The following is a 25072-nucleotide window of genomic DNA, read 5'->3' as shown; positions in this document are numbered from 1 at the left end:
GTCAGAGTCCAAGTTCAGAATAGTCAATTCTTTCGGAAATACCGCAACATAATTGTCTTGAGACAGAGGTGTGCCTTCTTAATCATTTTTGATTGGTTGATCACCTGCATTCAGACGGGTGTTATCTTTTTATTGGCTGATACAGTTAGACGTGAATCGGCCTTGGGTTTATCGATCGGCATTCCTGCTCTCCCCCACTGGTCACGTGGTACACAGCTGACTGAAGGACACATAAAAAATTCCCAACTCACACCTTGCCTGCTCGACCGGGAAATCCAGCTCCAAGTAGCTCGCCTCTCGACGACACGGAAATGATAAAATTCCCGTCCTGGCTGTTGCAATACTGCCTCTACCCACTGATTAAAATATTACTTCTGAATAAACATACATACATACATTATCATTATAGACTGTTATGCCTTTCAGCGTTCATTCTGCAAGCCTCTGTGAATTTACCAAACGTCGCCACAATCCTCGATTAGCAACTAGTGTTGTGGCCTCATTTAGTTCTATACCTCTTATCTTTAAATCGTTAGAAACCGAGTCTAACCATCGTCGTCTTGGTCTACCTCTACTTCTTTTACCCTCCATAGCAGAGTCCATTATTCTCCTAGGTAACCTATCCTCCTCCATTTGCCTCACATGACCCCACCACCGAAGCCGGTTTATGCGTACAGCTTCATCCATCAAGTTCATTCCTAAATTAGCCTTTATCTCCTCATTCTGAGTACCCTCCTGCCATTGTTCCCACAGTGGTAGCTCATTCGCCTGAGTCGCCAACAGATGAGACTTGTCGTTACTGGTTATATTCGTGTCAAGTTATTGGAATTTATATTGCTCTCCATTGACACAGTTGAGAGGTTTTGGCATTTTATATTATTGCTGTATTCATTGATGAATAGTGTTATATAAACAGTTGATTACATTGCAATTATGTTTGAAGTACTGCCACAACATGCCGACGAGTTTCATACCCAAATGCAGATCTGCATATGACCGATCATCTTCTGGTAGGCATTTTTTTAGACCCCCTAAATATAATCGTGTTCTCCTGCGAAATTGGAAAAAGCTGTACGAAGAAAAGACTGAAAGTGACTCATTATTTTGTGTGTGATATTCATTTTTTGCGATAACTTCTTAATAAAAATTAGACTCGTTTAGAGTGAATGGTGAAAGAGTAGAGATACCAAGACAATGGTGGAAATTAAAATCAGAAGCCCCCCATATATTTCCTAATCTGCCCGAATATCTTTCTACAGCACTTATGAAACATAACTCTTGTGAAGAGGCAGTCCACATGAACTGATATCTCTATTGAAAGCTCTAATTGAGCAAAAGTTTAATTCAGAGTTTCAACAGTGGGCTAAAGCCAGCTAACATTGAGGAGTCTTATTCTGAAGCTCAGGTACATGCACTATTTTATTTATAAGTAAATAAAATATAAAAAATTGATGAAAATATTTACAGTAAAATACCAGTATAACAAAATTTTGGAAACCTCAGAAATTAATTTGTTATTGCGAAGTTTTGTTATACTGAAATAACTACCAATTACATACATGTACGGAAAACGGCTAATGTATATACGCTAATAATCTGTGTGCAATAATTAGCAGATTTTTTAAAAATTGAAAATTAACTTTAACTTACAACAAATTAATCCTCCATAGTGATGTACTCCAAAACTGACTTAAATTTGTTTTAAGAAACTCATCATAATCTTCACATGCCGTTGGATAGGTAATTCACTCGTCAAAATTGTCATGCGGTTTGTTTACCTTCCCCAGATATTTGTAATTGGCGCGTTTCGCCTATGTGTTGTAATGAGCGTCTGGTATTAACTGTACAGAAAAACAATATATATACAAATCTCCACCTTATCAATACAAATTTATTTTACATTAAGCAAGTAAATATAGTCAAATAGTCAAGACTAGTTTCGACCCCTAGGGGGTCATCCTCAGTTGACATGCAATAAAAATTGTATTGTGCATAAAAACATCACATATAGTGGTAAAAGTTTGGACTAATTTAGACTGATCATTAATGTTGGTATGTCTAATGCATGACTAGTGTGCATCGTTCATGAAGACACATATCACCTTACTGCTACTACCATCCAATTTTAGGTTATATAATATGGAACACACATATGTTTGTGTAACTCAACAGTGGCAAGTTCAACTATGTACACAATTGGCATATTGATTAGTCACATGAAAGTACAGAACACTGGCTTGAACATTTCTGATTTAGGTATCAATGCAACACCTTGCTTGCATACATCCTAGAAGCTAAATTCAGTTTGTAAGGCCCATTACTTCTGATTGAAACTTAGTATGAAGTTAAAATTTGAATAAAAATATTTGCTAATGTAGACATTAAAATGTTGTTAAAATGGGCATATAGTCAAAAACAGTGGTATGTATGCCACACATGTCTAGTTAAAAATACATTACATTAATGTTGTTTATGTGCGGTACAACATGTACACTGATTTGGAATAAATGAGGTTTGTATATATAGTGTTCCAACAAAATGGATCCATAAAAATATTATATGTAAAGACAATTGGTATTATAATGATCCGCTGCAGATCAGGTAATGCTGTTTATTTATCTGGAGATATTATTGGCAGCTACAGATATTGGAGTTATTAGAATATTAATGGAGCATGTTTTCTTCCGTAGTCGCGATGTTTATAGTTGGTGGCATTAGTCAAATATGTTGAAAGTTATGCATCTTGGTGCACGTTGATTTGTCCTGAAAGCTTATATGTTGTAAAAAACAAGGTGGAGTGTGTAAAATGTTGGAACCGTGCGTTCTTTGTAGCTGCCTGTTGGGATCTGTTGTTTTTTACAACATATAAGCTTCCAGGACAAATCAACGTGCACCAAGATGCATAACTTTCAACATATTTGACTAATGCCACCAACTATAAACATCGCGACTACGGAAGAAAACATGCTCCATTAATATTCTAATAACTCCAATATCTGTAGCTGCCAATAATATCTCCAGATAAATAAACAGCATTACCTGATCTGCAGCGGATCATTATAATACCAATTGTCTTTACATATAATATTTTTATGGATCCATTTTGTTGGAACACTATATATACAAACCTCATTTATTCCAAATCAGTGTACATGTTGTACCGCACATAAACAACATTAATGTAATGTATTTTTAACTAGACATGTGTGGCATACATACCACTGTTTTTGACTATATGCCCATTTTAACAACATTTTAATGTCTACATTAGCAAATATTTTTATTCAAATTTTAACTTCATACTAAGTTTCAATCAGAAGTAATGGGCCTTACAAACTGAATTTAGCTTCTAGGATGTATGCAAGCAAGGTGTTGCATTGATACCTAAATCAGAAATGTTCAAGCCAGTGTTCTGTACTTTCATGTGACTAATCAATATGCCAATTGTGTACATAGTTGAACTTGCCACTGTTGAGTTACACAAACATATGTGTGTTCCATATTATATAACCTAAAATTGGATGGTAGTAGCAGTAAGGTGATATGTGTCTTCATGAACGATGCACACTAGTCATGCATTAGACATACCAACATTAATGATCAGTCTAAATTAGTCCAAACTTTTACCACTATATGTGATGTTTTTATGCACAATACAATTTTTATTGCATGTCAACTGAGGATGACCCCCTAGGGGTCGAAACTAGTCTTGACTATTTGACTATATTTACTTGCTTAATGTAAAATAAATTTGTATTGATAAGGTGGAGATTTGTATATATATTGTTTTTCTGTAAAGTAATATCCATCAATACGGAAATGAAACTTATAAATAACAGTGGTATTAACTGTATACGATTGTATAGTGTGAAATGGAATAGGCGAGCGAAGCCTTTGGCTTAGTAAAGAAGGCGAGTTGACACTAGGGTTATTAAGAAGAAGTAAGTGATAAGGTAATTAATAGTTACGGTGGAAAACTTTTAAAATTGTGTGAAGTCGGGAATTTCTTCATCCTGGTTGGTTACTGGGAGGGGGACAGAGAAGGCAAAATGGCCTTTATTACTGAACAAGCGGGGAGTGTTACTGGCATAGATGCAGTTAATATGACCCAATCGCTATATTCAGAACAGTCTTTATCAAGACCAACGCTAACCATTATATCTGTAAATATTGAAGGTTTATCTCCATCTAAAGTAGGAATGTTATATCAGCTTTGTCAAACGTACAAATGTGATATATTATGCCTTCAGGAAACTCACAGGGATGTGCAACTACGGCGACCAAAAATAGCGGAAATGAGACTTGTAGCCGAAATTCCCCACAGACAGTATGGCAGCACTGTTTTTGCCAAGCCAAATTTACAAATTTTGTCTGTTGCGGCCACCACTGAAAATTAAATCGAGATAATAACTGTGGACCTCAGTAACTGCACCGTTTCGGGTGTCTACAAACCACCAAATGTAGATTTCTCCTTCAATATTCCAGATAACTACTACAAGCTAAAGACAAACTTTGTGATTGGAGACCTCAACAGCCATAACAGTGCATGGGAGTATACAGATGATGATGATAACGGAGAAGCTGTGTTAGAATGGGCTGATGATTTCCAATTACAACTTATTCATGACTCCAAACTACCTCCATCCTTCAACAGCAGTAGATGGCGACGAGGCTTCAACCCAGACCTGATATTTGTGAGTGAACACGTGGCATAACAATGTGTGAAATCAATGTGCAATCCCATTCCAAATACCCAGCATCGGCCCATAATGTGTCAAATTTTCTCAGCAATTCAACCAATAAAGGTTCCGTTTCAAAGAAGATATAATTTCAAAAAAGCAGACTGGCAGAAGTTCAGCTCAACTCTTGATTAAAAAAATAATATCAGATATCCACCCATCACCAGAGTTTTATGATCAGTTTGTTGAAACTGTGAAGGAAGCTTCCCGTGTTTCCGTACCACGAGGATGCAGATTTAACCACATACAAGGTCTAACTTCAGACGCAGCTGCCCAAATGTACACATATATTTCACTGTTTCAGGAAGATCCACTAAGTGAAGATACCATCTCAGCTGGAAGGAAACTGCTTTCCTCAATTGCAGAGGCAAAGAAAGATACTTGGATCAAACTTATGGAGGAAACAGACATGTCAGGGGATAGCCGAAAGGCTTGGAAGCTTCTCAAACAACTTAGCAACAATACAACAAAGGGACCGGTCCATGCAATTGTTACGGCAAACCAAATCGCAAATCAACTTGTCATCAATGGAAAAACAAATCGCCCATTAAGGAAACTGGAACATAATATCCTAAGAAAACGAGGTAATGAAGTCGAGTAACCTATCCCGGCCATTTCAAATAACGGAACTACAGAAAGCGATTCAATGTAGCAAAAATGGAAAAGCAGCGGAATTAGATGATATCACAATAGAACAGATAAAACACTTCAGTTCAACCACATAGGCATGGCGTTTTAACTTCTTCAACTGTTTTACTTCCCTAAAAATTCCAAAAATATGGAGAAAATCCTGGGTGATCGCATTTCTGAAACCTGGAAAGGAACCTTCGGACCCGAAAAATTTCAGACCAATCTCCTTACTCTGCCACCTGTACAAAATAATGGAAAGAATGTTGCTCAATCCCTTAATGGGAGTAGTAGACAAAGTCCTAATCCCTCAGCAGTGTGGCTTCCGCCCAGGAAAGAGTTGCACAGCACAGATTTTACACATTGAGGACGGGTTTGAAATGAGGAAGAGCACTGATGTGGCTTTTGTGGATCTCTCAGCCACCCACGATGCAGTAAATCACAGGATACCATTACACAAACTGTATAGAATGATTACAAACATCAAGGTAACCAAGATGATAGCTACTCTCCTGGAAAATCGTCGCTTTTTTGTTGAATTCCAAGGACGCCGAAGCAGATGAAGAAATCAAAGGAATGGACTACCGCAAGGCAGCGTACTGGCTCCTATTCTTTTCAACATCTACATCAACAGCCATTACAAAAAAAATTCCAAATGCCTTATCTATGTCGATGACCTTCAATCAATCAATCAATCAATCAATCAATCAATACTGATCTGCATTTAGGGCAGTCGCCCAGGTGGCAGATTCCCTATCTGTTGCTTTCCTAGCCCTTTCCGAAATGATTTCAAAGAAATTGGAAATTTATTGAACATCTCCCTTGGTAAGTTATTCCAATCCCTAACTCCCCTTCCTATAAATGAATATTTGCCCCAGTTTGTCCTCATGAATTCCAACTTTATCTTCATATTGTGATCTTTCCTACTTTTATAAACGCCATTCAAACTTATTCGTCTACTAATGTCATTCCACGCCATCTCTCCGCTGACAGCTCGGAACATACCACTTAATACCAATATAAATGGTCCGTTATTGGACATTATAAATTTTCCAGCTAGCTCATTCTTGGTTGCCAGCGTTTCGCCCTCGTGTGCTAGGGTGGGCTCATCAGTTGGTACCTAGCACACCTACCAATACGCTGGCTAGTGCATACCGTGGAGGCCACTGCGTAGGCTAACTGGAGCCACCGGCAGTGCCAATGCACTAAGAGACTTTGTCTCATCACGAAAAATTGATGCCTGCTTGGCCATCAGATGATATAGATGTTGATTCCCATAGGGAATCTGAAATATTTGTCCTGAATGAGCAAATTTATAATACCAATATAAATGGTCCGTTATTGGACATTATAAATTTTCCAGCTAGCTCATTCTTGGTTGCCAGCGTTAGCCTACGCAGTGGCCTCCACGGTATGCACTAGCCAGCGTATTGGTAGGTGTGCTAGGTACCAACTGATGAGCCCACCCTAGCACACGAGGGCGAAACGCTGGCAACCAAGAATGAGCTAGCTGGAAAATTTATAATGTCCAATAACGGACCATTTATATTGGTATTATAAATTTGCTCATTCAGGACAAATATTTCAGATTCCCTATGGGAATCAACATCTATATCATCTGATGGCCAAGCAGGCATCAATTTTTCGTGATGAGACAAAGTCTCTTAGTGCATTGGCACTGCCGGTGGCTCCAGTTAGCCTACGCAGTGGCCTCCACGGTATGCACTAGCCAGCGTATTGGTAGGTGTGCTAGGTACCAACTGATGAGCCCACCCTAGCACACGAGGGCGAAACGCTGGCAACCAAGAATGAGCTAGCTGGAAAATTTATAATGTCCAATAACGGACCATTTATATTGGTATTATAAATTTGCTCATTCAGGACAAATATTTCAGATTCCCTATGGGAATCAACATCTATATCATCTGATGGCCAAGCAGGCATCAATTTTTCGTGATGAGACAAAGTCTCTTAGTGCATTGGCACTGCCGGTGGCTCCAGTTAGCCTACGCAGTGGCCTCCACGGTATGCACTAGCCAGCGTATTGGTAGGTGTGCTAGGTACCAACTGATGAGCCCACCCTAGCACACGAGGGCGAAACGCTGGCAACCAAGAATGAGCTAGCTGGAAAATTTATAATGTCCAATAACGGACCATTTATATTGGTATTATAAATTTGCTCATTCAGGACAAATATTTCAGATTCCCTATGGGAATCAACATCTATATCATCTGATGGCCAAGCAGGCATCAATTTTTCGTGATGAGACAAAGTCTCTTAGTGCATTGGCACTGCCGGTGGCTCCAGTTAGCCTACGCAGTGGCCTCCACGGTATGCACTAGCCAGCGTATTGGTAGGTGTGCCAGGTACCAACTGATGAGCCCACCCTAGCACACGAGGGCGAAACGCTGGCAACCAAGAATGAGCTAGCTGGAAAATTTATAATGTCCAATAACGGACCATTTATATTGGTATTATAAATTTGCTCATTCAGGACAAATATTTCAGATTCCCTATGGGAATCAACATCTATATCACATACCACTTAGTCGAGCAGCTCTTCTTCTTTCTCTCAATTCTTCCCAACCCAAACATTGCAACATTTTTGTAACGCTACTCTTTTGTCGGAAATCACCCAGAACAAATCGAGCTGCTTTTCTTTGGATTTTTTCCAGTTCTTGAATCAGGTAATCCTGGTGAGGGTCCCATACACTGGAACCATACTCTAGTTGGGGTCTTACCAGAGACTTATATGCACTCTCCTTTACATCCTTACTACAACCCCTGAACACCCTCATAACCATGTGCAGAGATCGGTACCCTTTATTTACAATCCCATTTATGTGATTACCCCAGTGAAGATCTTTCCTTATATTAACACCTAGATACTTACAATGATCCCCAAAAGGAACTTTCACCCCATCAATGCAGTAATTAAAACTGAGAGGACTTTTCCTATTTGTGAAACTCACAACCTGACTTTTAGCCCCGTTTATCAACATACCATTGTCTGCTGTTCATCTCACAACATTTTCGAGGTCACGTTGCAGTTGCTCACAATCTTGTAACTTATTTATCACTCTATAGAGAATAACATCATCCGCAAAAAGCCTTACCTCTGATTCCACTCCTTTACTCATATCATTTATATATATAAGAAAACATAAAGGTCCGATAACACTGCCCTGAGGAACTCCCCTCTCAACTATTAGAGGGTCAGACAAAGTTTCACCTACTCTAACTCTCTGAGATCTATTTTCTAGAAATATAGCAACCCATTCAGTCACTCTTTTGTCTAGTCCAATTGCACTCATTTTTGCCAGTAGTCTCCCATGATCCACCCTATCAAATGCTTTAGACATGTCAATCGCACTTTCTACTCAAAGTACTGATACCTTTGATGAAGCAGAGATCTCTTTAACTGCTGCATTAGAAGAGCTAGATACCTATTATGAGAAAAACCAACTCAAACCAAATCCATCTGACTCAAATCTGTGCGTTCCATCTGCGGCATGAAACTTTTTACATACACAGGCCTCTCAGAAACTCAAAGTGCTATGGAAGGGGAACTTACTGGAACACTGCTTTACACCAAAGTACCTGGGAGTTATGCTGGATCGCACATTAACATATAAGAAACATTGACAAAACTTGAAACAAAAGATAGTTGCTAGAACTAACATTCTACGAAAATTATAAGGAACATGCTGGGGAGCACAACCACAAACAAATAGAACATCAGCTTTAGCTCTATGCTACTCTGCAGGAGAATATGCCTCCCCGGTTTGGTACAGGTCAGCTCATACGAAGCAGGTCGACATCGCTCTAAACGAAAGCTGCAGGATCATTACTGGATGTTTGAAACCTACGCCTGTTGAGAGGGTCCAACCTTTAGCTGCTATTGCTCCCGGTGAGATTCGTAGGGAGGTAGCAGCTAACAAAGAAAGGCTCCAATCATCATCTTCAGAAGCACACCCTCTCTATGGATACCACCCAGCCACACAGAGGCTAAAATCTAGAAAACGTTTTCTCCGCATATCAGTTAACCTTGAGGGGAAAGCAGAGAATGCTAGGGTCAAAATGTGGAAAGAAAGAATCAACCCCCTTTCCAACTGGATAGAGCCGAAGGAAAGTCTTCCATGTGAACACCAGGAGAAGTGGACAATATGGAAAGCCCCTAACAGACTCTGTACAGAAGTTGGCAGAACAAAAGTAAATTTGCAGAAGTGGGGTTTCTCAACTGATTCATCACTTTGTGATTGCGGAGAGTAGCAGACGATCCAACATCTATGTCGGTGTGTTTTATGTCCTTCAATGTGCACTATGAAAGACTTGATTGCAGCCTCCCCCAATACTGGGCAAGAATTATCTAGCTCTTGAACTGTTGCTTTATCTGTGACTGTATAATAGACCTGTATATTTGTATAGTAGGAATGTAGATATGTTTTTTTTTGTTTTTGTTTATTAATATCTGTAAGTAAGGTTGATACTTCTGACACGAATAAAGAAAGAATTGACATAGTAATGGGTTCGGAAGACTTGCTAGAGAACATCAAAAGTATAGGGGTGGAGGACTGAACTGAATCACACCATGCTCCGGTATGGGTTAGATTGGTGAGAAGAAGAGTGGAAAGTAAGGAGGAAGGCAGAAAAAGTCCTGTAGAGTGGGGTAGTGCTTTTACTAAATATATATGGATAGAGAACTCCGAAGGAGAGCTAGACGCACTTATGGATAAAGAGATACAATTAATTAGAATTGGTCGGGAAAGGGCACTCGAGGAAAATAATATAGATAGAGTGCTGGAGTTAAAAGAATATCCTATAAGGAAAGTGGCACAGGCAGTCGAACGCAGCAGAAGGAAAAAAATGGAAGGTGGTGGTTGGTATAACAAGGAGTGTGAGATCTGCAGAAAGGCAGCAATAAGAGCATTACGAGAATATAGAACAAAAGGAGGAAGCCAAGAACGAGAAGTATTTTGAAGGCTGAGGAAAGAGTACAAGAGCAAAATCGCGGAGAGGAAGAAGCAGTGGTTGAAGGACCAATCAGGGCTAATAAACAGGAATGCAGAACGAATCAAATTGAAAGAATATGGGAGAGAACAAATATTATTAATAAAGGAGGGAAGGCACTGAAGAAAATTAATATTGATTATGTACAGTCGGTGACATATTTTAACAAGTTATTAGGAGGAAGAGACAAATGGGAGTATAAGGAAAGAAGGCTGGCCATGTGATCTAATATGAAAGTAAGTATATACGAACTGGATAAGGAATTCACGCTAGAAGAAGTCCAGGGGGTGATTGGTAAACTGAAGATGAAATCAGCGGGGGGTGGGGAAAGGAATGGTATCAGCAGTGTATTTTGGAAACAAATAAATACAACCAGATGGGAGAGGGAATTGTAAAACTATTCAACAGGATTTTTAAAGGGGGGGAAGGTACCAAAGGAATGGGAATATGGGATTTGTCTAGTATATAAGAAGAAAGGGAATAGAAACTTACCTAACAACTACTGAGGAATAACTCTTTCAGATTCATTGAGCAAAATTTATACAGGAGTCTTGGCTGATAGACTAAGGGATTGGTCTGAAAATAATGGTATAATTTCCAAATACCAAGGATGATTCAGGAAAGGGAGGCAAACAATAGATAATATCTGATTGTAAAGCTGATAGCAGAAAAATACACAGTTCGGGAATGAGGTTGCTTGTCTCTGGCAGGGTCGATTTTGAGAAAGCGTTTGACACCGTAAAAGAGCGTTAATAGAAAAATTAAGGAGGCTGGGAGTTTCTAGGAAGATGATTGTGCGATAGAAGTGTTGTATCGGAAAGCATATAGTAGCGTCAAACTAGAGGATAATGTAATAAGTAAGCTGATAGAATGCAAGCTGGGTCTAAAACAAGGCTGCAAATTATCACCCATATTATTCGTATTATTTATAAATCTACTGGACGGGCACGGAGGGGCTAACTGGGCTGTCCTGGCGGTGAGGATTATAGAGATTCCAGGCCTGATTTATGCAGATATTTTGTTAATGACTCTAACTAGTGGGGGATTGCAGAAAAGCTTGGTTAAATTAGCAGAATACGTAGATAAGTGGTCATTAAAAATTAACTGTAACAAATCAAAGGTGATGATTATAAGTGGAAGAGGGCAATAAGGTAAGAGAATGGGCGATACAGGGGGTAAGAATAGAGGAAGTAGATAGATTAAAATACCTAAGAATGCTACGAAATAGTAGAGGAGGATGGGATGTTCACATCAAGATATGCAAATTTAGAAGGATCGCAGCTCTTGCTGCAATAAAAATTCTAGTTGCTAAATACCGGGGTAAGCTACAGAATACTGAGGCTAGTGCTAAAAACATTAGTCTTAAGTAGAGCTTTATATGGGGTTGAATTATGGGGATTAGAAGAGAAAAGGGTTAGCTTGAACCAAATAATACAAATTCAGCGAAACTGTTATGAAATTACTGCAATGTGCAGCCAATGTGGGGGCATTAATAATATGTGGAGAGATTATCGAGGTGGATTGCTTTAAGAGTAATGAATTATTGACCAAGACTGACAAGGGGTGACAGCGGTATTTTGCTGCAGGAAGCATATAAACAAGAATTGAAAGGAATGTATGATGATTGTTGGCTAGCAAAAATTAAAACCTATGTTGAGAATCTGGGTATGGGATATATTTGGAGGCAGGGGTGGAAGAGAAAAAATAGCAGAACACAGAGGGCCTTGACAATGAGAATTAAGGACACACAGATAAAAGAGCCGGGCCCGCGGTGTAGGGGTAGCTTGCCTGCCTCTTACCCAGAGGCCCCGGGTTCGATTCCCGACCATGTCAGGGATTTTTACCTGGATCCGAGGGCTTCTTCGAGGTCCACTCAGTCTACGTGATTACAGTTGAGGAGCTATCTCACGGTGAGATAGCGGCCCCAGTCTAGAAAGTCAAGAATAACAGCCGAGAGGATTCGTCGTGCTGAACACACGACACCTTGTAATCTGGAAGCCTTTGGGCTGAGTGGCGGTCGCTTGGTAGGCCATGGCCCTTCGGGGGTGTTTCGCCATGCCGAGGTGGGGGATAGGGAAAAGGGAACGGGCCAAAAAATAATTTTTGTAGTTCTGAACTTTTCTTTATAGTGGCGTTCGTTACAGTGACATTTGACTGTAATAAGGTAGAGTTAGAAATGAAGATGTTAGGAAACCTAAATGAGAGAACTGATAGGAGTAAACGAAGATGATTTGGGCATGTAAAGAGGCTGGAGAAGAAAAGAATGCCAAAACTGATGATGGAGATGAAGTTTGAGAGGAAAGAGTGGGAGGGAGACCTAGAACAAAGTGGAGTGATTCACTAAAGAGGAGTACAAGAAGAAGAAACCTGAACAAATTGGTGGAAGGAGAGAGGAAGGTGCATAAGTGCCATAAATGCCCCGACCTAGCAGGCTGTCATTCTGTCAACAGCCACAGTCGTGCAATAACGACTGAAGATATTTGTATGGAACATTGTACCCTATTAAGTGACCCGGAGAGTCTGCTTAAAAGTTGCTTTGGAATAGAAGTGGGCATCTTGGATAAGAGGAAAGGAGAAGGATGATGAAGGTAGTGTGTGTTAAATATTCTTGAATTGATGTAACGTGCGTGTTGCTATATCTTCTTAAAAATCTCCTAACGTTTGACTTTGATAGTTGGCACATCTGTATACTTTAGTAACAGTGAGTTTTTAAAAGAGATTGCTGCATTTTTGTAGTGCTTGTACCTGAATCGCCTCTGTCTGCTGGGTAATGAGGCACTTAAATTGTCCGCAGCACTGAGGGGACCTGTAATAAGTTATTTCCAAGAAATACCAACGGCAAGTGAAATCTGGCCTGTAAGACAGTCTGAAGTTGAGAGTTCAGTTGTTTCTCGCCTTAGTAGCATGTGTGTGAGATAATCCTACTGTTTATTTAAGCTGTAGAAAGCTATAGGAAACAATGGATATTAATTTATTTATGTTGTGCCCACAGTTAGCGATACAAGTCGGGAACCTTCTGCTGCTGTACCTCGGAAAAGGCGTTGGGGCCAGCGTAACAGTAGTCGCCCATCTAAGAAGCCTGTGTTATCTATATCAACAGATTCTTTAAAGGTCAGTATATTTTACTTAAATGAGGTTCCTTGGAATTTTTTTTTTTTTTTAATGTCGATCTGCAGCTGTTGAGTTAAATGATTCATCAAGTTGAGATTAAGAACATAGTTTCACTATCATGAAAGAATAGAGATCTATTTTGGGGAGGATATAATACTCAAGCTATACTAAGTAGTCACTGTTCTAACAAGGAATGTTTGTGATGTTCCTGATAGTGGTATAATCTGTAAGAATGATACAGTAGTGTCTTATCTATTTCTTTGCACCTTTTGTTTCTTTTTACATGCTTCACGTATATTCAGGTAAGATGGTGGCAAAAGAATTATATACAGTATATTTGACTGTCGTTCTGTTAACTGCCACAGGCGTGCTATAACAACTGATGATATTTTTATGAAACATTGTATTCTATTAAATGATCCAGAGAGTTTTGTTAGAAGTTGCTTTGGAATAGGAGTGGGCATGTTGGACACATTCTGAGTCATAGCCCTCTTTGTGCTCATACAGCTTTGAATACCCAATCGTGTGAAGCACCTGCCACCATTTTCTGGAAGGTCTTTTAAGGAGCCATTTTGTCCTATCTGACAGTCCTAATAAATGGCACAAAAGGTAATCAAAAATGTGTCCATGGATTTAAAAAATAAATATTACACATTTAGAACTATATTTATAAGTGGCACCAGAGGCAGTGTTTTGAATTTGAGTGCTTTCAAGCAGCACGCAATACTTTACTATTTGTATAACAATATACATAATGAATCAGCACATATAGACATGAGATAGGCTTTTGGACTTATGCCGTATCAAGAAAATAAGGTGAAATTCTTTACGTTTCGCAGAGAACTTTGCTCTCCATCATCAGAAGAAAATCTCGACTGTCCACAAGAAAGGCTTCTCAAACAATGAGGTTTGAATTTAGACGTTATAATAGAAGTGGAAATGGTTCCTCATCGCCAAGCGTTTCATTCCAGGCTTGTGTCAATGTCATACCTTCATATGTGTGTACACGTTATGTGACCCCCTCAGACTGATTCTGATGGTTCCGTCAGCTTCTCCTTCGAACGCGACCACTGTCCCGCACCCAGGGAACGTACTTTCACCAGGATTTCTTGAAAAATTAAGAGTACGCAATATCAGAGGAAACCCATTGCGACTCATACTCACTGAATTCCCTTTATAATGGAATGAAGCACCTTTCTACCAATAATGCTGTAAACTGTATATTTTCACGATACTCATCTGGAGAAACACACCTTAAGTACCAGCAGTTCTTCTACAGTTACCGTGTGAACCTTTGTGATTCGTAAGGACCTGAAAAAATCGCATTTACGATAAATACAAATTTTTGAATCTTGTACTGAATCCAAGCCTACGGTAATTCTAACGTGGAATAAAATAATTTTTACGCATAAATAGAACAGCAACAAAATGCGAATTGTGACCCAAAATGCGTAGTTAGTACGAATATCCGATTTTGGTGCGAATTCTGCCAAAAATGTGCTATTTTACTGGCAAAAACAACATATTTGGGCAAAATCATCAGAAATACTCAAAATATGATGCATAAATCTTTCGACCGTTCTGATCGATGGAGAAAAGTAGCCGATCGATTGCTGCTTGCTGACTTTAATTGATATTTACAATGAGAATAGCAAGGGGAATAAGATCTGTATCGATTATTATAGAAATGTAAATCGAGTGTCACGGAAATAACGAGATAGACGCAGCGTTGTTTTCCTGTTGTTCAAAATTGAAACTAGTGAAGAGTAGAAAGTCAAGCGATCGTTTAGGTTATGGGGCGCACAGCAAAAACTGCGCACAAAAGGGCTCGGCAATATGCAAAGGATGGTTTATATGCCAGAGATTCAGCGAGTGTTTTGCAAGTATTGTAATTGGCGAGTTGGGTGGGGGAAAAAGAGATAGCGTTGTGAAACATGTTAAATCTGAAAAACATGTGGGAAATTGACGCGATAATGAAAGTTCAACCCCTGCTGCTTGTACGTCTTAAAGAAAGCTCTTTTCTGTGCTTACACAGATAGTTGTAAACGACGAAAAATTTGCAGAGATAACTTCTTGAAACGCACAGTTGAAGAATTTGCCGAAGCAAATATACCTCTGGAAAAGCTGGAAAGCAAAGAGCTAAGTGCCTGGATTACTGAGTTTTCAAATGAAGAGCTGCAATGTGTGAGAACTCTACGTGAAGTATATTTACCGGGTAAGATTCGATTTCATTGATCGGGTACGGTTTAGATATTACGACATCGAAACCATGTACAAAATTGAAGGATTAGAATAATAACAGTAAGTTATTTATTAAATTGACCACCTAATCAATACAATAAGTCATTGTCTTCGATGATTTACATTGATCTATTATCTAAAAATGGTACATGTTTCGCCTAGTATGAAGGCATCATCAGCCATTGTCTTAACCCCGAATAAAACTAGCACTTGATTAACATATAATAAGATGAAATTAATTTTTAAAATCTTGAAGAGACTTAAACTAAAAATAACATTAAAAATAACAATGTTGGTTTAAATTTTTATTTTTATTTTTTATAATGTGAAGTATTACAAAGGTAAAAGTAATAAAATTATTGACATTAAAAGGCTGCTTTTACAAGTAAAATGGACAAAACAACAGATTGTAATGAACAAGTAGTAAGATTGCTGTAAAATTAAGTTGAGCGATTGGCGGTTATAATTAGACTCTGACGAGAATGACGATCAGTCATATTTATTCAAAAAGTAATATTGAGAAAATAATGTTGAATTACATGTAATAAATTGAAGGATACCGAATTTTAGTGCGATTGCCTTATCGACCTATCTTATTTTGTTATAATTTGAGGTCTTTCTTCCTTTCTAGAAGTTGCATCTGACCACCAGAAAAGAACAGCAGAGGCTCTAGTGGGAAAGAACATCAACATACTCTGTTATGAAACTACAGATAGAATGGGCTGTTGTGTTTTTATCATCATATTCCAAGTCCCAGCCGGATCGAAAAGAGAGCTACAAATTGTTTCTGTGAACTATCTTGATGCAGGAAATGCTACAAACTGCTCTCGTGCTGTTTTAGAAGCTCTGGGCAGTTGTAGTGTACCATATGATGCAGTTAAAGTGTTTGTTAGTGACAGTGCCCTGTACATGACCCGGTGTTATGGAGCATTAAGTGTGGTCATAGGGGATAATTTAATGCATGTACGGTGCTGGGCATATAAGATCAGCTTGGTTGGCAATAGTTGGGTTGCAGTGATGACAGATTTAAATCATGTGATTGCGATGGTAAAGTCTACATTTTTGAACACAAGAAAGCGAAAATATAATTATTTACAATTCTTAACATCAAAGTATGGTGCTTCAAAGGAAGCAAAGCTTTTTCCTGCAACTGTCATAACCCGATGGAATAGCTGGTTTCAGGCTGTCTTCTATTTGAGTGCTTACTTTACTGATGTTACATTTTTCAAGATGTCTGATATGAAAGACCTCAACAACTGTGGTATGAAGTACCTGACTGATCTGAATGACCGAGAAGTGAATAGGCTTCACTCCCACATGGTTTTTGTCACAGGTCATGCAGCTGGATTGGTTGACCTCCTTACTGAACTTGAAGGGTCTCTGTATTGTAATGGTTATAGCGTCCGCCATGCCAACTTGCTACGGGCCGAGCTTGTCACCCATCGCCCTACCCCCCTTACGCTCGACCACACCAATCGCGAGTAACACTTAAGCGCTGGGCCGGCCCTTCTCTCTTCCACCCGTGGTCGCGCCGCATGGGACGACGGAAATTACTCTACTATTAATCTGGAGTGTTCCATCTCGCGAGGTTCCTGGATCCATGGAGCATCCGGACGATTCTGGAAGGGCCAGCGCAGGTATATAAGAGAGGAACGACCTGCCTGCAGTGAGTGAGAGTTAGACGGAGTGAGTGAGAGCGAGATTGAGTCAGCTGGTGTGAGTTAGCGAAGAGCGCAGTCAGTGATAGCCTGGGCTGACATCTGCCTGTTGGAGCCGAGGACTCGTTCCTGTTTCCCTGATGTCGTGTGTGTGAGTCCCTTGAGGCCGGCTGCTGGAGAAGAACCTTGGGTGTACTGGAGCAGCACGAAGGGAACACTGGGTGACGACGTGTGCAGACTGCGAACGGGGTTCGACGGGTTGAGTGAACAGCGGATACTTTCCCGATCTGCGGGACTGATGTGTAGGCTGTGGACCGTGACAGCGCTAAGGAGTGTGACTGAGTGGCTGAGAGAGTGTAGAGAGAGAGAGAGAGTGTGTGTGTGTCATTGTAGATGGAATATGAGAAGCTAAGAGAGAGAGCGCGCGAACCGTGTAAGTGTGTGACCGTGTACTTGTGTGAGTTGTAAGCTTGGCTATCGCGAGCGTGCGCGCGTGTGTGTGTAAATCTGTAATTGTAGTGCTTAGTTAATAAATCTTAGAAATAGGACGCTACCAGGTTCTGTACTCATTTATTTACTTATTTACCCTGCCAACACGCTACCTCTTCATCTCCTTTACCCCAAACTGCATAACCTTGATGCCAGTTTTACCTTAATTTGTGAGGGGAATTTTTCTTACCTTAATTTGTGAGGGGAATTTTTCTGCAGCAACTAATGATGCTTTGATTAAGCACTCTCCGCTAGAGCAGGCTGCATGTAGAGACACATTTGTCAAAACTGCTCATTCTTCACAGTGCAAGCTAGCCACATTGAAAGCTATAGACCCCAACCATAAGCATTTTGTGTCAATTTCTCAAGCTTGGTATCCAAAAAATATAATTTTGAATAATGCTGATAAATTAAATGAGCTTGAGAAATTCTTTGGAGTAACAGATATGTGGTCTGGTTACTGTTTTCTGAAACATGCAATTCAAACCGAGATAAAAGTGAAAAATATGATGTCATGCTTGCATTAACTGCAGTTCAGACAGAGTTCAGCATATTTGCTAAATACTGTTTTGAGTTGTTGTGGACCCCAACGAACAGTGTAGATAGCAAGAGCATGTTGTCTCATTACAACACAGTGGTTACAGACAGACGGTGCAGTTTGAAAAAAAGCAATGTCGAAGTACTGACAATGCTTTCGTTTGCACAATTAATTTGTATTGTGAACCATGGACAATAATTGCGCTTCATAAACTTGGAATTATTAAAATTTTTAATACCATGCAATTATTTTAACTTTGTAAATAGATGCTAATTTTGGAAAAATAGATTTTAATTTTGAAACAAATAGATGCTAATTTTTCAGGTCCCTAGTGATTCCCCATGCTTCGGGCGGCCGGTAACAGCTTCAACTCTGCAAAATGTCCGCGCCATTGAGGCAGCAATTTTGAATGACAGGTGTGTGCACCTGCGAACCTTATTACAGACGCGTAACATTTCCTATGGTGCGGTGTACGTCATTGTTCATGACATGTTGAAATTCAGTTAGTTGAAGCCCGCTGGGTGCCGAAGAACCTGACAGACAACCATAAGGGCCAACAAATGATAAGCATGGATCAATTAACTCGTTGTGCCGGAGAAGTGCACGACTTTCTGAAAGGAATCGTAACTGGTGATGGTCATGGGCATATCACTACAAACCCGAAACCAAGCAGGCCTCTTTGGAGTGGAAATGTGGAGTTCCCCAGTACAAAAAAAATTCAAAGTGACTCAATCTGCTAGGAAAGTGGTTGTGATAGTTTTCCGGGATATATTTGGTGTGTTATTGGTGGACTTTGCTGAACGTGGCACCACTGTGAATGCTGCACCTTACATTAAAACTTTGGTTAAGTTGTGTCGTGCCCTTCGTGACAATCACCGCAACATTAATGTTGACAATGTCCGTCCCCATGTTGCTGCTCGTGTTATGAGAAACTCTCCAAACTTGGGTGGGAGGTGCTCCTGCATCCACCATACAGCCCAGACCTGGCACCGTCGTACTTTCATCTGTTTAGTCCCATGAAGAAATTCCTGGCTAGCTAACACTTTGCGACAAATGCAGAAGTGAAATCAGCAGTCCACAGATGGCTATACCCAGCCAAATGGACTTCTACGTATAGGGCATGTTGAAACTGGTACTATGATGGGAGAATTGTGTTGAAGCTTGGTGACTACGTAGAAAAGTAGGTCAATGATGTAAGTTTATTTGTGATTTGTTTGGTTTTGGTACAGGTTAAACATTTTGGAAAAATAATTCTTGTGCGTTACTTTCCCATCTGCCGTCGTATATACATCATATTTTATTAGTTTCATTAGCCCGTATTGATAGTTCCAGCAATCACAATTACGAACTTGGATTTCCCACCTAATCAATACTTGATTTATTTCTGATGTATTTAAATTACAAATACATTTAGCAGTACGGATTTCGGTCTCTATTAGAGGCCATCTTCAGCTGCTGAAAAATCTTATTTGATAAAACAGCATATACAATAATATTTAAAACACTACTTATTTCTAAGTCTGTATAACACAGTTTGTGATAAACTCACATCAGATCAAAGTTATAAAGTTTCAGGTCTAAAATTATGTTTAAAAGTTCATTTGGACTGTTCTCAAATACATTAGATCTATTCTATCGAAAAATCCTTGTATTGATCATGATCTGTAATATGATAGCATGAAGTTTCACTGGTATGGCCTTGATGCTCTATTGACAAGCACATGATGAATCTACAGTTCTACATTAAAACAGGTGTGAATTGTTTTCATGTTTTAAATGATGCAGACTTTAGTAAAATGAGTTAAAATCTTCTTATCACTATACTTGTTTGTCGGAATCAGATTTGTCTAGTGGGTTTAATTGTTCGATGTTTTGAAGTAAAATGGTGGGAACATCCCTTTGATTTTGGTTTACATTGTACGACACACTCCCAATAAGCACACAAGTGACCGGCTGTATGCAACAAGAAAACATTCCAACACAATTCAGTGCCAGCTTCCAACAGATCACAATTTACATAAAATGAAGAGACTTTCACTTACTAATCTCGTGCGGAAGTGTAGTGTAACTGTTAAATTTGCTGTGGGTTGGTGGCACTGGCAGTTTGTGTCTTGCATTTGCAAGTGTTGGGGCGAGCCCGCCAATACAGCAGAAGACAGTCTAGTAGCAATAATGGCTGAGTTAATGTTATCATTTGTGGTACGCAAGGCTGTATTGAAGTGGTTCTGGAAGTATGAGAACATTCACGAGGTTCAGCGACAGTGGCAGAAAGAGTTCGGAACATGGCCACCAACACATGAACAGTAGCCTGTGTTCGTGAGAAGTTCAAAGCCAACGGAACTGTTAATGCTGTGCACAATGCAAGATCCAGTCAACTATGAACGTTCAGTGCTGCAGTGTTACATTTCACCCGATCATCGCAAAAATCTGTGAACCAGGGAGCACGCAAAAATGGGGTGAGCTGGTCAAATGTAAGGCACATTCTTAAGGGTGCATAGTGGAAAGCGTTCATTCCAAGACTGCTACATGCGATGAGCGAGGACGCCGGGATCGAAGGATGGTTGTGAGCAAGTTGTTCACTGTGATGAGGAATTTGCAGGGAAATTTATGTAGTCTGACGAGGCAGAACTCAAACCTAACAGTACTGTGAATTGCCACAACTGTGTCTGTTGATCTGTAAATCTAACAAACCAGCTACAATCAATAGGCTACTTAAAAAATTTGTTGCGTCATGTGCTGCCATTACGCTAGATACACTGACAGCCATAATTCAGTCTGCACTTCGGCGCCATCAGTGTTGTTTAGAAGCTGCTGGTGCTGCTGGTGGTCATTTTGAACAAAACTCTCTCTGTGCCATAAATTGTACCTGCAAGTCAGATGATATGTCAGAAGATATGGACTGCAAACAGTGAGTACATTCCTTTTTTTTAATGCAGTAAAATGCCCTTATAATGAACTCCAGAATAACAAAATGTTCAGAATAGTGAAATTATTTTTGGGCCCCTTCCCTTTTCCCTATTTAATGTGTGTTAAAATATTTCATTGTAACGGATTTTGAACTTTGTATAACAAATTAAAATGTAGCCTTTTTGCTTATATTTAACAACTTTGTCCTTCAAAATATAATTGAAATTCATTCTGTTTTAATTGCACCAGGCAGATGCTGGGGCTGTACCTTAATTAAGACCATGGCTACTTCCTTCCCATTCCTAGCCCTTTCCTATTCCATAGTCGCCATACCTATCCGTGTCAGTGCTACATAAAACACATTGTTAAAAAAAAAGGTTTGATCGCCGCATATTTTGCACACGCACAACGTGTCTTACACAGCTAGTACCAGGCGGCAACACACTATACAACACACAGGTGAAACTACCCCATTACAAATCAGGGGAATGACATACAATGAAGGAGAGTAATGGTAATAAAATCAAAATAGTAACTCAGTTTAAATATCTTGGAGAAATAATAACACACAACTTAAATGAAAAAATCTCAATCCAAGTAAGAACAAATAGATTAGCTAAAGCACAAAAATTAACATGGGATATCTACAAAAAGAAATGTCTATCAATAAATACAAAAATAAAACACTACAACACAGTTATAAAACCGGAAGCTACATATGCAGCAGAAACACTCTTTTACCTGAATAAACAATCAAAGACTGACAGACTTCAGAAAATTGAAAGGAGGATTGGAAGAACCTGTATCAACAAAAAATATCAGAAAGATGGACAGTGGCGGTTAATACCTAACAAAGTCGTGTACAAAGAGCTAGAACCCATTACAGATACTATGCGTAAGAGGAGACTGGGATTCTTTGGACATATCATGAGGATGCAGGACTCGAGACTTCTGAAACAACTAGTACAACACAATCTCGTCTCAAAAAATACCACAACAGGATGTAAATGGATCAGAGAAGTAAGAGTGGATCTGAAGGAAATAGGCCTTACAACAGAAGACACCAAAAATAAGATAAAATTGAATACAAAACTCAAGAATACAAACCTCCGCTTTACCCTTACACAAAACAAACCAACAACACGCACATTTTCAACTGAGGAAAGGGCACGAAGATCGGAGCGTCTGAAGAAGTACTGGGAGGACCGCAAAGCCCGAACAATCCCTTCAAAGAGACCTGAACGACGGACTGACTAAAGTGATCCTATGTGGTCATAAAAGAAGAAGAAGAAGAAGAAGAAGAAGAAGAAGGAGAGTACAAATGATCCACTTTATATCAATACAAAATACAAGATCACAACATTTTTATGAGGGACCAGTTTCGATGTCTTGGGACATCATCATCAGCCACAATAGGTCAAATGAACAAAGATATATAGATATTATAATACAAAATATAGACCATTAGTAATTAAATGACATTAAATGGATGAAATATACGTGATGGTGCTTAAAAGTCATTCTTACAAAATTTACAAATTAACAAATGGTTTGAAAAGTTTTTGTCACTGTGTAATGCCTTAAGGCCTTGAGCATGGCATGAATAAACACTGGATGAATATTGAATGTTGTCATCTGAAAGCTGACGGAACTGTTAATGATGTGCACAAGGCAAGATCCAGTCTACCATGAACAGTTACAAGTCCAGCGTTCTGTGCTGCAGTGTTAACACGATCCACTTGCTTAATTACTTTAAAATTTATTGTTTACCATATGAAAACTGATGATACAGGCCACTACCAAGTTACATATTATCAACAGAGGAACAATGATTTACAACAGCTACCCTACAGCACTTGAAGATGTTGTTCAGTTTTGGTGTACCAGTACTGAATGTCATTATGTAGGATTAATTTGTTATACATAAAACGCAAATTAAAGCCAATTTTCTATTAATAACAGTGTCTTCAAATATTGGGGTGCGCAGATTGGATTACAGGATACAGTTCTGGTAGCCTTTTTCCATACATGTATGCGATTGGTCTAGCTGTATATCGATTTCAAAGTAACCAGTACGTAAGAAGTAACGCTATTGGTGGGTAGAAACGCCACATTTACTATCAACCCATGAACGTTACGGTTTCACATCTCTACACTCTGTACTGCATTTTGTTTATTCATGTCCCATGACACGCTCATTGTTTATTTTTCGTTCGTGAAGCTACGTGTGTATTAGTGTGCCAGTTAACTCTTTCGCCAATATGGATCAAAAGAAGCCAAAGCAGTTTTCTATAAAAGAAATATGTAAAATACTTTGGGAAGTGGAGAAAGGAGGAAAGAAAGTAGAAATAACGAAGAAGTATATCAGCCGTTCAAAGTTGTAAAATTCCTTACTAATGAAGACAAAATTAAAATTTGTCAGAAAGTGGACTTGCTGTCCGCATCTTGAAGCACGCAGAGGTCACAGATGTTGAATTCGCACCTTCGAGTTTCAACTCGATCACTTAATTTGGTTGAAGTTTTGTTTGATTTGAAATGGTGGCCACCATTTGCACATGGTCGCGTGCAACCTCCAATTCATTGTCAAAGAGAATAATGTTTAATAACCCTCTGCTCCAAAATAAAAGGCTTCTACTAACATTTGTCTTAGAAAGAGTGTGATCTCCATTAATACTTTGATATTTTTATTGTCCCCCGTGCATATGTTTTCATAAATATTTAGAAATTTCATGATCCGTATTGAAGTGGGATTACAATATTTAAAAATTAAGAAGGTTCCTCCTATTCAATACAAAGATATTTATTAATGTGAAAGAATCACATATCGTTCAAATGAGGTACTAGTTTCGGCACCAGATATGTGCCATCATCAGCCACAAAGTCAAATCGGGCAAACACAGTAAAACCCTAAAACAACTTTACACACACTATAACATCTGCATGGATGAATATGAAATATGACTTTAAAACAACTTTAAAAACACACTATAACATTTGCACAGATGAATATAAAATAAAATATGGTAGATGAAGTTGCATTCCATTTTAAAATCCGTTAAAATGATGACTCCGTTGTTGTATACCCATGGCGGTTTGTCCAGCTTATATATAACCTTAGTTTTCTAAAACTGTTAAATTATGCTGTGAGATTTATTGTCATATGAAGTTGACACTATGTGTGTTCTGTAGTTTATAGTTCTGTAGTTTGGTGTGTTTTTAAAGTTGTTTTAAAGTCATATTTCATATTCATCCATGCAGATGTTATAGTGTGTGTAAAGTTGTTTTAGGGTTTTACTGTGTTTACCCGATTTGACTTTGTGGCTGATGATGGCACATATCTGGTGCCGAAACTAGTACCTCATTTGAACGATATGTGATTCTTTCACATTAATAAATATCTTTGTATTGAATAGGAGGAACCTTCTTAATTTTTAAATATTGTAATCCCACTTCAATACGGATCATGGAATTTCTAAATATAAATGAAAATTCCTACCAGGTAAAAAAGAAAAGCCTATCAATATATGGGTTTAAAAATTAAAGTCGCCAAATTGGGCAAAGATATTAGCTTCTTGAAACAATGTATTATGCACAATTTAACACCGAAGTTTCTGAAAGGAACGCTCAAAAAACATCGTACCACACCACATTCCGTCCAAGCCCAACAAAAAACGAACAAAATTTGGTTGAAACACGAACTTTGTTTTTTATATAAGAAAAAATCGTTTTTAAACAGTAAACTTTACGAGGC

The 25072-nt window shown here is 39.0% G+C and overlaps 1 protein-coding gene across 5 annotated transcripts in view; it reads left to right on the top strand.

Annotated features, from left to right (window-relative positions):
* Positions 1 to 25072, top strand: part of Acn (Acinus) — a 333736-nt gene that overhangs the window by 197131 nt on the left and 111533 nt on the right. For all 5 annotated transcript variants that reach the window (XR_010860744.2, XM_067151131.2, XM_067151132.2 and 2 more), the window contains one exon: positions 13370 to 13488. Coding sequence is in view for 4 of the 5 variants with exons in the window: in XM_067151131.2 (XP_067007232.2) it covers positions 13370 to 13488 (119 nt within the window). In the remaining variant the exon portion in view is untranslated. The remainder of the gene's footprint in view (positions 1 to 13369; positions 13489 to 25072) is intronic.

The sequence above is a fragment of the Anabrus simplex genome, chromosome 7 (assembly GCF_040414725.1).
Source record: "Anabrus simplex isolate iqAnaSimp1 chromosome 7, ASM4041472v1, whole genome shotgun sequence".
NCBI classification, from domain to species: domain Eukaryota; kingdom Metazoa; phylum Arthropoda; class Insecta; order Orthoptera; family Tettigoniidae; genus Anabrus; species Anabrus simplex.
Note: the sequence above shows the minus strand (reverse complement) of the source record. Positions and strands in the feature narration are given on the sequence as shown.